Source organism: Saccostrea echinata, unplaced genomic scaffold, assembly GCF_033153115.1.
Source record: "Saccostrea echinata isolate AGI-Se365-2 ecotype Australia unplaced genomic scaffold, CSIRO_AGI_Sech_v1 ptg000043l, whole genome shotgun sequence".
NCBI lineage: Eukaryota > Metazoa > Mollusca > Bivalvia > Ostreida > Ostreidae > Saccostrea > Saccostrea echinata.
The window spans coordinates 808,273-825,019 of NW_026889792.1; the positions used below are offsets into that span (position 1 = coordinate 808,273).

Here is a 16,747-nt window from a genome sequence, read left to right on the forward strand (position 1 = left end):
TGTTGCAAAGTACTCTTGAAGTTTCTCCTTCACTACTGCTAATATCTTAGTGAGGAGTAAAGAAAGAGGCTTGGTTGAACATTTACTGGAACCCGCTATGTATCTTTGTTTGTAAGGATTTTTATGAATTTATGAAGTTTCGGAATCCAATATAGATATGGTAATTCAAATTGGTTGATTGGAATATTAAAAATATTCAAACATTTAGATTGTTTGGAATCTTAAAAAAATTTAAAACAGACATGATTTTGAAGAATTTCCTCCTCAGAAAGGGGGCTATTGGTATAAGTTGTTTCTACCTGCAGAAATAAATTCTAGTTCCTAGTTAAAATACAATTAAAATAATGAGCCTTACAAATAAAGACAATGTTTTACCTGCTTTGTCAGCTTAGACCAGTACATTAATATATTGTGCAGTCGTATTTATTCAATCTAGAGCAATCATTGGCGAAACACCTTTAGGTAATCTATGAGGGATTTGCTATTTTCAGTGTACATTCACTTAAGTCTTTAATATAAAAGGTGAAATTAATTCAAACCATGAAATAGGAAAAAAAGTAACTAAATGAAATGTAATTTAAAATATTCTTTAATTAATATTCAATGATAATTATTGGAGTTATAACATACATTGATAATTATTTGGGTTATCTCTCCTTCTCTCCTTGAACTATATATATATATATATATATATATATATATATATATATATATATATATATATATATATATATATATATATATATATATATATATATATATATATATATATATATATATATATATACAGGTGACTCTCGATCTCTCGAAGTTCAAGGAACCGTAAGATCGGGGGGTTCGAGAGATAGAAAGTGAATAAAATCCGGAAATTTCAGATCCGATCATCATTGTTCTACTATTATACATACCGGAAGTATATCTTGATAACGTCGTTACACGTTTTCTTCCGTATTTTACTGGTAATTTACTTGATTTCAAAAACAACGATCGTATTTTGAATAAGTAAAATGATTATTTTAAGTTTCAATATTTATTTGTTCTCATTTCATGATTAAATGAAACCTGGATAGCAATTGTCTAATTTGCTCTCCCCCGGGCTTGATCGGTCCTTCACAAGATTGCTCGTAATCGGTATTCAGTTCTTGAGATAGGATTTCTTGTGCAATGTTTGCCAAACTGGGATTGTGTAGACTATAATAATATTAAAGTTCATAATCTATGGAAAATTACTGACACGTCCCTAAATTATTTTCTCAACATTATCGTCTCGTCCAGTCAAAATAAGTAGTGAAGCGATTTGTTAATAATTTACCAATTAACCAATTAATTATATCAACACTCGGACGATTCACAAGTGTAGTGCTATCTATGCAAACACCCAATTAACACGTCCATCCCAGCCCCAGGCGTTCACTGTTATCCAGGTAAGTCTAAGCTGCATTAATTTTACGCTTGATTGACATGTATACATGTGCAATCAAAACTTCGAGAGATAGAGAGTAAAAAACAATGAAATGTGTGTAACGGAACCCAGATCTTGGTTCTCGAGATAGAGAACTTCGAGAGATCAGGAGTTCGAGAGATCAGGAGTAAATTTGCTTAGTTATATAGAGGAAACAAGCATTCTAGAGAGTATTGCATTAGCAATACTAGTCCCCTACCGGCAAGTGTAATCTGGTTCCCATTTAAAATTGAAAATGCCATAATTCCGTCAAATATCAATGAAGCGGAGCAGAATGCAAACTTGATCTATATCTTATCAAGGTAAAGTCACATATCAAAAATCAGCTCAATATCTGCAAGCGTTTAGAAAAAATTCGGAAAACCCTGAAAAATTGAAAAGGTCGTAATTTCGTCAAAAATCACTGAAGTGGAACGAAATGCAAAGTTGATCTGTAACTCATCAAGATACACTCACATACCAAAAATCAGGTCAATATCTGCAAGCGTTTAGAAAAAAAAGTGTGGAAAACCAAGTGGAACAGACTGACAGACAGACAAAGGGACAGGCAGACAGACAGACAGACAGACGGACAGACTCAGAGGAAACCTATAATTATTTCCCTCCGGTTTCAACGGCAGGGGACTAAAAAGCGGGACCGGAGGTTCACTTCGAGAGATCGAGAACTTCGAGTCATCGAGAGTTACATTTATATATATATATATATATATATATATATATATAATCGTACACCTTAGATAAACTATCATTATTTATCGATCCACTATGTAGCTTTTACATGTGATCCATACAAAGTGTCAATGCTTTTTAAAAATATATATATCTGTCCTTTGTTGAGGTTTCTGCATTTTAATTCATTCTGGTATTAGTTTTGTTTATAAAGTGTCTTTCCCCTTGGTTTGTATTCATAAGGAATGAGAAACGCAGCCATGTTGAAGAGTTCAATAAATACTCTGTAAGCGTCACTGCAATTATAAAAACGGAATATATTCATCATTTTCCGAAACTAGAGTAAATTGTTTGATTTCTTTTAAAGTTCCGATTCATTTTCTCTAAAAAATGTTCATTTTGTTAAACGAAAGAACTTCATTATGTTTTTTAAATAGATTCTTACTCATTGGTCTTTTTAAGGTAGTCGTATCCTGAAGTAACCCCTGTTCCTGACTTCTTCCCCAACATTCGATGAACCATAAGCACGTGGGTATCTTAAAAAAATAATTCAGTTGTTTATTACAAGTTTAAAAATATTGATAATGCTATAGTGCACAGACGAAACAACATGAAATTGTTTTAGATTTGTATCTTTGATATTATGTATATGCTTCATAATTGAGATTATTTTTCTTTAATCCTATTTGTTCTTTAAAAGTAACCACGTGACGGTAAACCACGTCAGATTTAATATATCAAGTCGATTCCGAAGAATGCATCAATTATTTAATGAAACTTACAAAACATTTTATGGATTATTCCAGGTTCTTGGTAAGAAACAGTAAGGACTAAGTAGTTTACTAACCAAGAAAGCTAACTCTCTAAATAATATTTTTCATAAACCTAAAATTAATTTAATATTTTGATATATTCTAATGCTCATGATAAATTTATCGCCAATTTTTATAGTTGATGCAATGCACGATTTGATAGTTCCTAAGTTAGCTGAGTACACCATGCCACTCACGTATTTCAAAAGTAAAATAAGCATTGCATTTTATTAGAAATTAATACATTTTTCGTCGTTAGTATAACATGTATTACATGAAGTAAGCCGTCAAAACAATTTTTTATGAAAATGATTTTGTTGAATTCATAATTCATGGATGACATATAAATGTATTTTAATGAAGAAACTGCAATCATAGTGCTAGTTAGAAAAAAAATCTGTTGAAAAACTGTTAAAAGTAAAAAAGTTGTCAATTTGTTTTGTTGCTACGGGTGATTTAAAGATAACATTTGATTTGGAAATAATAATTAAGAGCATGAAGTTCGTCAATATGTATAATCTGTACTTTTATGGATACATGATGAGTTTTTTTTTTTTTTTTTTTTTTTTTTTTTTTTTTTTTTTTTTTTTTTTTTTTTTTTTTTTGTATAAGCAAATGCTCACAATTCTTCAATTTCAAATGCTTACTGGTACATCAAACATTTTTCGAGTGACCGTTTTCTCGACATTGCCTATATTTGTGTTAAGTAATTTTCACATTTCATTTTTTTTTCGTGAGTATTTTGAGTTTTCTTCATTATAATTTAGGGTATATGATGTTTTACTAGCCAAAAAAAATTACCATTCAGGAAAATCAAGGAAAATTCAGAATACACAAGGGGCGGAGCTTTCATGTCATTCAGAACCTTTTTCACGCATGAGTGAACAAAGCAGTCCCAGGGACTGCTGGGACTGCTGGGTCTGCTTTCTACAGCAGTCCCACAGCAGTCCCATAGCGGTCCTAGAGCAGTCCCACAGCGGTCCCAGAGCAGTCCCACAGCAGTCCCAGAGCGGTCCCAAAGCAGTCCCGGGGACTGCTTTCTGGGACTGCTTTGGTGTCAGGTTGGGTCTGGTTGGTACTGTACCTATTCTTATCGACACACGACCCCCGGATCAGGAGCGAGATACCTGAGGATGATTCAATTCAAATTTGACTGATCATGGCTTTGCTGTTCTTGAGAACAAGGTTGTTTAAAAATATTTGAAAGAAAATTCCTATGTATAACTTCATCCCCTGTTGTGGCCTCATCCAACCCCCGGGGTAATGATTTGAACAATTATAAATCAACACTACCCCCATGATTCCACATGACAAATCATGGCTTTGCTATTCTTGGAATAAAAATTTAAAGATGTTTTAGATATATACGATGTATAACTTATCTGTGGCCCCACTCTACCCCCAGGGGTCATGTTTAAACAAACTTTAATCTACACTACACGAGGATGCTTCTTTATTTATTTGACTAATCATGGCTTTGCTGTTCTAGAGAAGATTTCTAAAACTGTTTCCTATATATTCCTATGTTAAACTTTGATCCCTGTTGTGGCCTTGCCCTACCCCCAGGGAGCCATAAATTTAATAAACTTGAATCTACACTACCTGAGAATGCTTCCAAATGAATATGACTAATCATGGCTTTGTTGTTGATTTTTTTTAAAAGATATTTCCTATATATTCCTGTGTAAAACTTTGATCCCCTGTTGGGCCCCGCTTACCCCCGGGGTCATTTTATGAACATACTTGAATGTACTTTACTTGATGATGACTCCGTATAAGGATGATTATTTTTGGCTTTGCTGTTCTTGAGAAGTTTTTTTTCTTTTTTTAATAGATATTTCATATATATATCTATGTCAAACTTTGACCCTCTGCTGTGGCCCTTCCCCGCCCTTTGGGGTTATGATATGAACAAATTTGAATTTACAGTAGATAATGATGCTCTCACACAAAGTTGCATCTTTTCTGGCTCAGTTTTTCTTGAGAAGAAGATTTTAAAAAGACAAAACCACATTTTCAGGAATTCTTAATTATCTCCCCTTGAAAGATGGCGTGGTACTTCATGCGAAAGAACTTCAATTCCCTTCACCAAAGGATGCTTTTTTTGGCAAGATTGGTTGAAAATGGAACAGGGTGTCTTGAAGAGAAGTCGAAAAATGAAAAGTTTACAGACTACAGACAATACACGATAGATGACAGACCACAGGCAGACGCCAGACACTCTTTAATCAGAAAAACTCACTTGAGCCTTCGGATCAGGTGAGCTAAAAGCACTTACGACGCCATTTGGAGACTAAAGCGTCAACATCCATCACGAGTTTGATTATTTCATATCCTTTTTGAAACTCAGGTTCCTCTTGGTGTAGTGAAATCAGCAAGGCTCCGTGAAATGCTTCATAACTGAATCGTCTGCCTTTTTAACAGAAAATGCATGCAATTCAGGTAAATGCACTTCAGTCTATGAGCTTGTTTGATCATCGTTCTTTTAAAAAATCGAGCAAGATAAAGAAAAAGCAGTTTTGTTCTCTGGTGTTTTACATACCACTGTCTTTGTATTTAGTCTCATCCAAAATCTCCATAAAGGCCTCCTTATTTGCATGAGTGATAAAATTTAATAATTATTATTTCTAAATATGTATTTGCTTTTGATTTTTATCTCATGTTACAATAGGGTAAAAATTGCTTTGAAGGGATATCATTACCCTGTCGCAATGATCCTTGGCATCCTGGAAAATGAAAACATGACAATATAAATAATGAAGTTTATTTGATATATTTCTCTATAATTTCATTTATAACGTATTTGAATTACCTGCCACCACGTAACAACCATTTTGTGTAACTCGTCAATATAGATTTTCCTGTCATTGACATACTTTTTAAACACGTTTTCCAGCCAACTCTATAAGAAAATAAGCTTTGTTGTTTCCATAATATACAAGGGAGTTAAGAGATTTCAATTCAAGGCACTCATCTTCTTTATGACTCACATACCAAGTGCTGGTACTCCATCGTACATGTATCAATGTAGATATTTATGCGTATTTTTGTCACAAAAAAATAAAAGCAATTCCTCTGAATTTACTTATAGTTCTATTTTTAGATATTAAGAATTACTGGGAATCACAGAAAAACAATAAAACTGATGTTTCCAAGTCAGCACACCTAAATGTATAACGCTTGGCTTTGATCTGGAAAATTTAGCAAATTAAATTAAAGTTTGATAATTCTGTAACAAAATGCATGTATATATTACTTATTTCTTAATATACATATGCCTTTTGTCGTTTAGTTGATATTGCTACCAAAATGTCAATATTCTCTAGCGAATTTTAATCTTGCTCAAAATAAGAATAAATAATGTAACACCGAATCAAAATTAAATTTCTAAGGAATTGTTTCTACAAGATATTTTTCTTACTATGATGCAATAATTTTCATGGAGTGCGTTGGAGAGAATATATACTATTGCTTCTAGTATTATTTAATGAATAGGAATATTTTTTTCTTTTAATTTTTACAAGATCATCTATGACGTAGAAAGGGTTTTTTTTTCCTTTTGGCTTATGCCTTTATTGTAGCTGCAGAATAAAAAATTTAAGATTGGGTAATGGATTAAAGCATTACAAAAGGGCAAATATGTTACTTTTGATAGTTAACTTCATGCTGTTCACTGCTTGCACAAGCGACGGGAAAAGGTATAGCGCAATCTTTAAACCTATGGAACTTCACTTCTAGATTTACCTTTTAAAGTTTTGATATTTTTCTTTGTTAAAAGTTTTGATTTACCAAAGTATGTTCCATGAAAACGCTGTAATCATAACAACATTAGTTACGTGTTTATCACGGGCATGCTTTAACATTTCCGAGCATTTATTGCACCAGGAAGAACAAGATATATAATGTTCATTCCTGTTTAGGAAAGGTACCACAGTTTTATATCAATTGAATATTAGTCACCTCTACGACAGTAAACAGACAGGGTCCTTTCTCTGATTTCAGTGCCTCTTTCTTTTGTTTCTCGTCAAATGCATCTGTATAGTCCTTGCCTTCTTTGTGTGATTTCCTAGTCCCCTACAAGGAGTTTTAAATATATAGGCGTATTCTAAAGGAAAAGCAAAGTATAATCTGCTATGAAATAAACTTACCCTCTGAAGACCGATGGTATTTTCAATTAGACGAAACTGCAAGCTTTGAAATCCAGATCCACTTCGCAAGTATTTTCTTCAAAAGCAGAAAAGAATAAACTGAATTTATTTGAAATTTTATTTCTTTAAAAAATAAAAAAAGGAATATGAACTGAATTTAGTTGATATGCTATAGACTTAGAGTCACAAGCTTGGCGCAGTGGTAAAAGCGTCTGCTCTAGAGTCGTGAAGTAAGGAGCTGATCCTTACGTCACGGGTTCGAATCCACTGCGGGACGTGGAGACCAGTCCTGCGGATGACACCGTATAAACCGACGTCCCGTGTCGCAGTGGTTGCTGCATGGCATAAAAATGATCCTACATTGATCAAAAGCTGTAAGTGCCGTGTACAGGCCTAAACTTGCAGGCCACCATCGGCAAGTGTCGGCTTCTCAATATTAGTGAAAAATTCTCGAAGAGACATTAAACAAACAACAATAGACAGAAAACATTTATTCATAATATAGCTCTATTATACTGGCTGATAGGAATTGTTTTAAACAGGTAGGTTTAATTGAAGTATGGTAAACTGATATTTTCTTTTACATTTTAACAATCGATGAAGGCTACATGGAAATATAATTAACTTCATTAAACTATACAATACTATTAAAAAAATTATGAACGAGTTTCTTGATCCTCATGACTTACTTAAAATTAAGAAAGGTCGCTGGAGGCATCGTTTCCATTATTTCAAAATGACCGATGATCAGCTAGAAGATAATAAGACGATTCAAATACTGAAAATGCATTAATTTTTTTTTTCTTTTTATGGTAACAGTTTTAGCTCAAACAAGTTTTCAATATCAATTTAGGAAGACTTTTATGCACAAAAAGAATGTAAAAAAAAAAACAACTACTGTATACAAATCTGATTTTTTAGAACGAATAAGAGTGTTTCCCATTTTTAGCTTTGAAGTTTGTTTTTCTTTTTATCCAATTTTTTTGTGGGGGGAGGGACTGTCAAGGTATAAAAAAAATTAAATGAGGAAGTAAATGCAAAATGGATGACTTTAGTCGTCCAGAAAGTTTTATATTAATACCATATAATAAGCTACGGATACGAATACCCTACTATCATGAATGGTGGCTTATTTCTGTCCCTAACTGGATGCGATATTTCAAAGGAATTAGCTAGGTTAACATGCAACATAACAGTTATATATTAACTTGAAAAGGACAAATTGAACCTAGATTGTGTGGTCAATTCGATAATGACAGCATGCATCATATATATATTAATTAATGTTCAATGTATGTTTACAAGTATCTAGGGACATTGACATGTAATTGATCTTTGTAGACAATAAACTTATGATTTCTCTAACAAAAGAAATGTTCTTAGATTTGGTATCTTATTGACAAGAGACACATCATGTTTACAAGTAATATATTTTTTTATATTATTATTTATTTTTGCAGAAAACTTATTAATGTTGATAAGTAGTTTAAGGACGACGGACCTAATTCAAAATTTCGAGCCACTGCGCAGAAAACTGCACATATGCCTTGAATCAAATTGACTTAATTATATATAGCAAAAGATAAAAAAGATTAAAAAAATATTCATTTTTAATTCTTTTAAAGATATTCACTCAAAAATATTGTAAATATTTTGTATTCATTTGTTGAATTTATAAATAAATGATTTATTTGGCCAAGGTATTTTCTTTGAAAATTTCCCCCAAAATTTGCCCTACACCTGAGTTTGACATGCTCCCCTGAAAAATCTAAGCAGATGACTCATTTATTTTTTGGCATAATTTGCTGGTAAATTGTCTTGTTAACATTGTCCTTTTATATGAATAAAAATTCTATTGCAGAATTTTTTTCAGTGATCACTCTTATACAATACACCGGCAATTCCCCATTTCTTCCTATAGTAATTATCGATTTCCATCACCAACTTTTGAAACGCTCCCCATTAGAAATCTACATCGATGACCATATGATTTTTTTATTGATTTCACTCACCAAAAGTCACTTTACCTCATATTAAAATTTGAATAAAAAATCTACTGCAGAAATTAATTAGGTCCGTCGTCGTTAAGTATGTTGATATGCAAAAGAAGTATGTTGGCTTACCGCTTAACATGTTACATTTTTCCTTGTTAGAAATCAAGATACACAAAAGTGACACTACATATGTCCCTGAGTTTTCATGATTTTTTCATTTTTTTTTTTCGCTAAAAATCTTGTCAGTGAATGTTCTCAGAAACTGTTTAGGGTAAGAGTCTGAAGCTTTCAGGCATAATAGAATGTGGATTGTAATTCTGTGATCAAATCATTTCGTGTATCATCGCTACTTCTGCTCGTCACAAGAAGTGATTAAAAGAGGTATTATTTTGAACTTTTTTATTTTTCTATATTTTTACGCAGGCTACCTGGAGCAAATCCCCTAAATGTTTGATTTTTTTCTAACATTTTGGGGGCTCAAATATAAGATTTTATCTTTAGGGAGTTTATGTTCTTAGACGTCAGAGCAGCGGTGTTTGACGTAACAATAACAGCATGTCTTTTAACTCCTTCATAAAGAGTATGTTGTTGAATTTTGCACTAATTAATGTGCATTCATGCAATTGTAATTTGAGAAAACGAGGTATACATGCTAGAATATGTAGCTAGGTACCTGTGTAATTCAATCACAAATTAGAGATTTGCCAGATATTAATATTTTGAAAGTAGAATTTAACATTATCTCATTGATTATTAATTGAATAACATATAGCAATTTCAGTTAAAAAAAATTAAACTTCAACGAAGTTTAGTTCAGAGCAAAATCCGTCAAAATTAAGAGCTCAACCAGTTTAGCTCATAAAGGTATAATTGATTAATAATATACGAGTACAGTGTATTTACAAAATAAAACTACTCGAAACAGTATGTAAAAAAACTGCTTTATCGTAATACATCGGTAATTTGACTATATATATATATATATATATATATATATATATATATATATATATATATATATATATATATATATATATATATATATATATATATATATATATAGTATAATTAAGTGTGAGAATATCAAAGTTTTGAAAATTTCACACAGAGACTTTTTGGACCCCTTAAGACCCCTAAAATGAATACTCGTATTTTTTCCAGTCCGGTTTTGCGATATGTTCACAATATAAAGGTTTAATTATATTTTATGTATGAAGGTGTTACAGGGAATTCACAACATAACAAATGTTATTTAGTGAGGAAGCAACTTCTCTAATGATAGAGAAGGAACGGAAGACCTCTAGTTGTTTTTTTTTCCTTTTTAATTTCTTGAAAATTTTGACTCAAAGTTGTGGACGAAAAATGTAGCCCTAAAAGAGCTATAATTTAATCAAAATTGAATCCATCAACATATTGATGCTTCAATATTAAAAAAATTAACGTGTTCCTGATGTTCTGGAGATGTTTTACCTGCTTCCATGCAGTATGTAAAACCAGGATCTCTGATATCGGCCCAACCCTTTATTTCAAGATTTTAAGTTCTTTCGAATTTTTGAGGATCCACGTCTGATTTATGCCACTTCTAGAATAAGCTGTAGCACAGTATATTTGAAGTTTCTCCTTTACAAGAATTACTATTTTTGTAAGAAGTAAAGATACTAGCTTGGTAGAACATTTGCTGGATCCAGCAATGTATCTTTGTTTTTAAGGGGTTTTATGAAGTTTAGGAATCCAGTATAGGTTGGGTGGATCGAACTCAGCTTGGTTGACTGGTATATTAAAAGTATTAAACACTGAAATATGATTTTGAAGAATTTCTTCTTTGAAAAGTGAACTGCGAGAATGTGTAGGATTTTCAGACGTTGAATTAAAACTAAATTCTTCCAAAATACAATTCTAATAAGGAGCCTTACAAACAAAGATGATATTGTTACCAGCCTTTTCTGCTGAAACCATAACATACTTTTCGTGTAGTTGCTCTAACTCTTTCATCACTTCCGGTTTAGTAAAAACGAAAGGGTAGATGGTTCGCATTTTGCCTTTTAATTTTCTAACACAAATCTTTAATATATATTTCTAAAACACTTCAGCCATTCTGACAAAGTTTTCGAGTCATCCTTCTCATATTTAGCCCAATGTTTGGCATAATCTTCTACGAAACTTATAATGGAAATAAAGTTCTGTTGCCAATTGACCATACTAATTCTTCTCCCATTGAAACAGGATGTGGCATTTTATTAGAACAAACCTGAATTACCTTCACCAAACAATGCTTTGTGTCAAGTTTGGTTGAAACTGGCATTGTGGTTCTGAGGAAGAGAAAATTAGGAAATATTAACGATGACAACAACCGTTACGGCAATTTTGATGAGTAAAAGGCTCACTAGAGCATTTGGCTCAGGTGAGCTATTAATATGATGTCCTTCTTCTGTCCCAAATGGTGTCAGTATCAGTCCTTTATAGGCAAGTTGTTTTTCGTATCTGATTTTCGAAGCTCATTTCATTTATATATTCATTTTCCAATCGTGCATTTCTTTAGTGTTTATCATTCAAAAATCCAGTAAAATGAAATATGGAGATAACAAGCATTATTCAAGCCCAGAGTCCATCAAAACAATACAAATCGGGAGCAGAGCAAACACGGACTTCCAAAAACATCAGAGGTGGGATTATATGAATACGAAAATTGGTCTGCTAACAAATGGGCGCAAATGGTACCCATGGAAATTCCAACAGATTGTTGGAAGACCTGGTGTTCGAAAACCACATAGATATTGTCAATCAGAAGCTCAAGCATCTTTTTAATATCAACTTCAGAGTACTTCTGTGTACAATCAGAATGTTTTTTTTAACAAAATAAATTTGCAAATGACCAATGACAATGTAAGTATATCTACTTACGATTTTTATTCAAAAAGCAACTGTCAATGATGTCATTAAGCCTGGACTTTTACTTATTGTAGGGAATGGTTGTATATAGAGTTGAAAAGTCGTAAATTTTTATGCTATTGATTTTAGTAACATTTTGTGATTTCAAATTTTCCAAAAGTTACTTGGAATTTTTAAGTATCCACATCTGATTTACACCACTTCTCGTTCTCAGTACTCCTGAAGTTTCTCCCTCACTGCTGTTAATATTTTAATGAGGAGTAATGAAAGAGGCTTGGTAGAACATTTACTTCAATTCGCTATGTATCTTTGTTTGTAAGGATTTTTATGAAGTTTCGGAATCCAAAATAAATATGGTAATTCAGATTCAGTTTTCTTGTTGATAATATTAAAACTATTCAAAACTGACATATGATTTTGAAGAATTTCCTCCTTAGAAAGGGAGCTATGGGTATGAGTTGGATTGTCACTTGTAGAATTAAATCCCTTTTTTTTTCTAAAATACAGTTAAAATAATGAGCCTTACAAACAAAGACAATGTCGTTACCTGCTTTGTCAGCTAGGACCAATACATATCAATCGTGCAGTCTATCTAATTCTTTTCTTTCAGTTTTGAATTATTGAACACTGAAGGATAAATGGTTTTCATATTGCCCCTAAATCGCTTAATTAAAGATTTTATACTACATCTGATACATTTAATCCATTCTGACGAAGTGTCAATGTCTTCTTTTTCAAGTCTGGCCTATCGCCTGGCGTAATCTTCCAAAGAATTCATAATGTTTATGACATTATGATTCGAGTTGGAATTTTGGGGTTCCCTAAGTTTTGGCCCTTTTCAAATGAGTAATTAAAGGTCCTAAAATAATTTTTGAAATGATTGGCTTGTTTATTCAATTTATGTAGGAGTAGATACATTGCATGTTTACATACAAACATCGCATATCGACGTATATTAGTTGAAAATGTGATTATCTCTCATGTACGAGGGGTTATCAAAAAGTTCGTGGACTGAGTCGATAAAATTAGTACTATGTAGTCTGTGCTTTCAAAATTTATAAGGAACATAAAACAACAAAAAATAAAGAAATTTTGAAAATTTTAGCTTGATACGTTCATTATTTGCCAAATTATTATAAAATGAAAACGACATTATATGATCACCCGGCGCTGTCTCCGTTTAGTTTCATGACGTCCGTCGGACGTCGTTGTTATTCAATTTCCGATTCTTCTACCTCATACTCTTACCTTGATGAGATTCCCTGGAGTTGAGCAAGGACTTAAACCCGTCCCGCATATAATATTGCAAATGGATTTATACATAAGGAGAGATCCTCGCTTGATTATGCCAGCATATTTTGCTTTTTGAAGTTCATAATCTATCACACATGATCAACTTCATTTTTTGACGTGATTGACTTTTCACACATTGACTACAAATCGACATTAACTGTGCATCCCTTTTCTCGCTGAATCCATTTTGGCATTAAAAAGACAAGTACTCTAGATGCATTTTATTTCTCTGTAGCCAGTTTAAAGATTTCATAGGCCTATACCAGTTTTTTTTAGGGACAAAACTTTGTAGAATGTTGGAAAAAGAAACCCCTCTCCCTTTTTGACGTCATTTTCAAGCCCTTAATTGTTTGGACACTCCAAACAAAATTTACGATAAAATTTCATAGAACTTACAGAATGAAGTAAAAAATGCATATTTTACGGAACAATAGTGTCCCATTGATTATGAATTAACGGGATTTTTGGATGTCAAAATTAATGTTCATAACAAAATAGTTTTTCTCAGTAATACTCAGGTCGAAAAACGTCATATTCGAGGTTGCGCCGCCTGGACATACCATTGCTTACAAAAACATTACTAATTTATTAAAAAATAAAATTTATGATTTATGGTTTATTCTTTAGATAGAAAAGATGATGCTAACTAAATATTTTAAAAATTCATTAATGTACCTAAAGCGGTTTTAATTTTATGGCGCTAGTCCACGAACTTTTTGATACCCCCTCGTACATGTCATTTTGCTTTATTTTGACATACTTAAGTGGCATTTTGCAAGTAAGCGGTCAGATCTGTGCATAATTTGTCAATTTAAAAAGAATTTCAATGAATTACTTCTCCTTGCATGTTAAAACAACTATTTTAAATTTCAACGTAAATAAGCTTTAGATTGGCATTGGCTGCCTTGTTAACCCTTAGAAAATATTTTGAGACTGAAACATGCCACTAGGATCATGCACTGTTTACCAGAATATTGATCTCAGATAATAAATTATAATATATACATTTGTGGTATCTCTCTATTATATAAACATGCAGAGAGTAAATATCTTCATACCTGTATGAAGTTTTTCGAAGGTCATAGGTCATTACGTGACCTAATCACACAACGCAGTAATATCTACATAAAAAGACTTACTCCACTAAGCAATATAGCATGTTTTTCATGCATAAAATTGTACAAAATACGCAAGTAAAATAATAATCATTTTATGTACAATGTAAACGAGTATTTAATACAGTTCTTCATCGATTTTACATAGAGAATAGAAAACTACGTGTTATAAGTTTCATGTCTGAGCTGCATAGTCTCTACGTTTACCCTTATTTTTCTCGCAGACCTCTGAATGCTATAATTTTTTTTCATTAAACTTTACTCACAATAAATTTGAAAATCTGTTGAAAAATATCAATGTAATGCAATCACGCCACAAACAGCTGACAAACACTGCACTTTGGAAGTTCGGTAGGCACACCTCCATTATCGAGATCGTTGTGACGTTGTCTGAACAATGTAAGCTGTCGCCAGTGTCTCCATGTCAACATCATAAATTAATAAATATGCCTTACTGAAATCGTAGATTTTATGTTTTTGATCAAATTTTGTACTTGATTTCAAGTTATCTGGTCCGGACAAGTGTCTCCATCCATCCCTTTCCGACCGCAATTCCTCCAACTTTTTATTATCAAACATCGGACGTGTTTCTTGTGTTTTTAAACATCGAATATGGGTTCTCATGAATACAAAAATTCCAAGACACCAATATGCTCACTATAATTGATCACAAGTAGCCTTTCACAGAATATTTCCTTCAAAGCAGAATCCTTTGCCAGATGAATTTGAAGCGTAACCGCTTTTCAAGCCGATTTACATCTAGCGTAATTAGTCAAAATCTACGACGTGCAGTTAGTGCAATATTTATATTCGATTACATTCGATTGTCCGTCTCAAATGTATATATAAGTAATAAATAACAAGTTTAAAAACTTCAATGGGAATTGAAGTGGGTCGGTACGTGATCAAATCTTCTGAGAAGGCCTTCGGCCTTCACAGGATTTGATCACGTGACCGACTCACTTCAATTCCCATTGAAGTTTTTAAACTTGTTATTTATTTCTTAAATAAATCATCTCAAATATGTTAAGATATAAAGTTAGGCTTAGTACCTTCTGAATAAGAATGACTCGTCCTAGTTTTGATGTTATTCCAGCACAATGTCGCCTGTCCTCAAAATCCTATGGATTTAACATTCTGAATTAGTCCAAATGATAAAAAACAGAATCTGAACTTGGCTTTGACCACCGTTTGCATGCCTTAATTTGACTATCTTCACTCTACTTTTCAGTAGACATAAAGCGAAATCTTTTACATTATATTTCTTAAACTATGTACTTGACATTTAATTTTACGGGAAAAAAATCAAAAGAAATTATCTAGGGATTAATAACAACTCGTGTATTTCAATTAAGACTAAACTTGGATTGGATCATATTATTGCTTTATGAAAGGAGTAAACTTACAGATTTTTGAAATGTCTCTATAATAGAATGGAGATCTTCACGGATTTGTTTAAACCAAAGCTCGAATGCTGCAAAAAATTAAAAGATTTACATTTTTTTAAATTTTGGTTCATACCAATACCATACTTGTTCACTACTTTTAATGAGATTCTGTCATTTCTTCACCTAATTGCAAATCAAATACTCGACTCTTTTAACCCATTAATTGGGATCTTATACTCAATAATGCATGAAATTACTAACATTAAAATTCTTAAAATCCATGTGAGATAATCATTACATATATATTGTTTTCAGCATATCTCTGAATAAAAAATTGGAAATTTTGCAGATAAACCTTGGTGAACAATAATGAAAAGGTGCTCGTCATGAACTTTTCCTCCAGCCTTTTCGCTCTCGAGTTCCTGACAATGGAGCAACCGATCCAGCTGAAATACACATTGAACAACATTTGATTCTTATTGGCAGTAAAGGAAAGATATCAGCATCAGAATTTCGACAATACTAATGATTTATCTAAATTTAAAACTTACAGCAAGATAACTGTCGTAAGTAACTTCTCTGTCTGACATGTCTGAAATAAAAAAGACAAAACTCATGGGATAAGGGACTACGATACGGAAGCGTACAGGTCTCTACGCTTGCTGTGTTATAATTTTTCATCGTTTTATTTGTTATTGTCTTATATATATATATATTTATATATACATATATATTTATATATAAAGTGGCTTTAACTCCTTATTTATACATATATTTTGAATTGTATCTAGGTGTTTGAAAATAATGAAGGCATCTTCTTTTATTTGATTGATTTTATTGCTATAAGTTATATCTTGACTTAAAAAATATTGATTTGAAGATATTGTTCAAAGCAAGAGATTTAATCATTACGATATGGTAAAAATTCGATATGTAACTATATATATATATATATATATATATATATATATATATAT

At 32.1% G+C, this 16,747-nt stretch overlaps 1 protein-coding gene across 1 annotated transcript in view; it reads right to left on the bottom strand.

Moving 5' to 3' along the window:
• Positions 1-766: 766 nt before the first annotated feature.
• Positions 767-16,747, bottom strand: part of LOC133201314 (tryptophan 2,3-dioxygenase-like) — a 37,743-nt gene continuing 21,762 nt past the window's right edge. The window contains exons 2-14 of the mRNA XM_061337108.1: positions 16,322-16,362; positions 16,126-16,216; positions 15,789-15,856; positions 15,435-15,503; positions 7,781-7,842; positions 7,092-7,167; positions 6,904-7,017; positions 5,756-5,845; positions 5,646-5,669; positions 5,486-5,531; positions 5,222-5,356; positions 2,577-2,667; positions 767-2,427 (exon numbers count right to left, since the gene is read on the bottom strand). Coding sequence (XP_061193092.1) covers positions 2,328-2,427; positions 2,577-2,667; positions 5,222-5,356; positions 5,486-5,531; positions 5,646-5,669; positions 5,756-5,845; positions 6,904-7,017; positions 7,092-7,167; positions 7,781-7,842; positions 15,435-15,503; positions 15,789-15,856; positions 16,126-16,216; positions 16,322-16,360 — 1,005 coding nt within the window. The 5' untranslated portion in view covers positions 16,361-16,362 and the 3' untranslated portion in view covers positions 767-2,327. The remainder of the gene's footprint in view (positions 2,428-2,576; positions 2,668-5,221; positions 5,357-5,485; positions 5,532-5,645; positions 5,670-5,755; positions 5,846-6,903; positions 7,018-7,091; positions 7,168-7,780; positions 7,843-15,434; positions 15,504-15,788; positions 15,857-16,125; positions 16,217-16,321; positions 16,363-16,747) is intronic.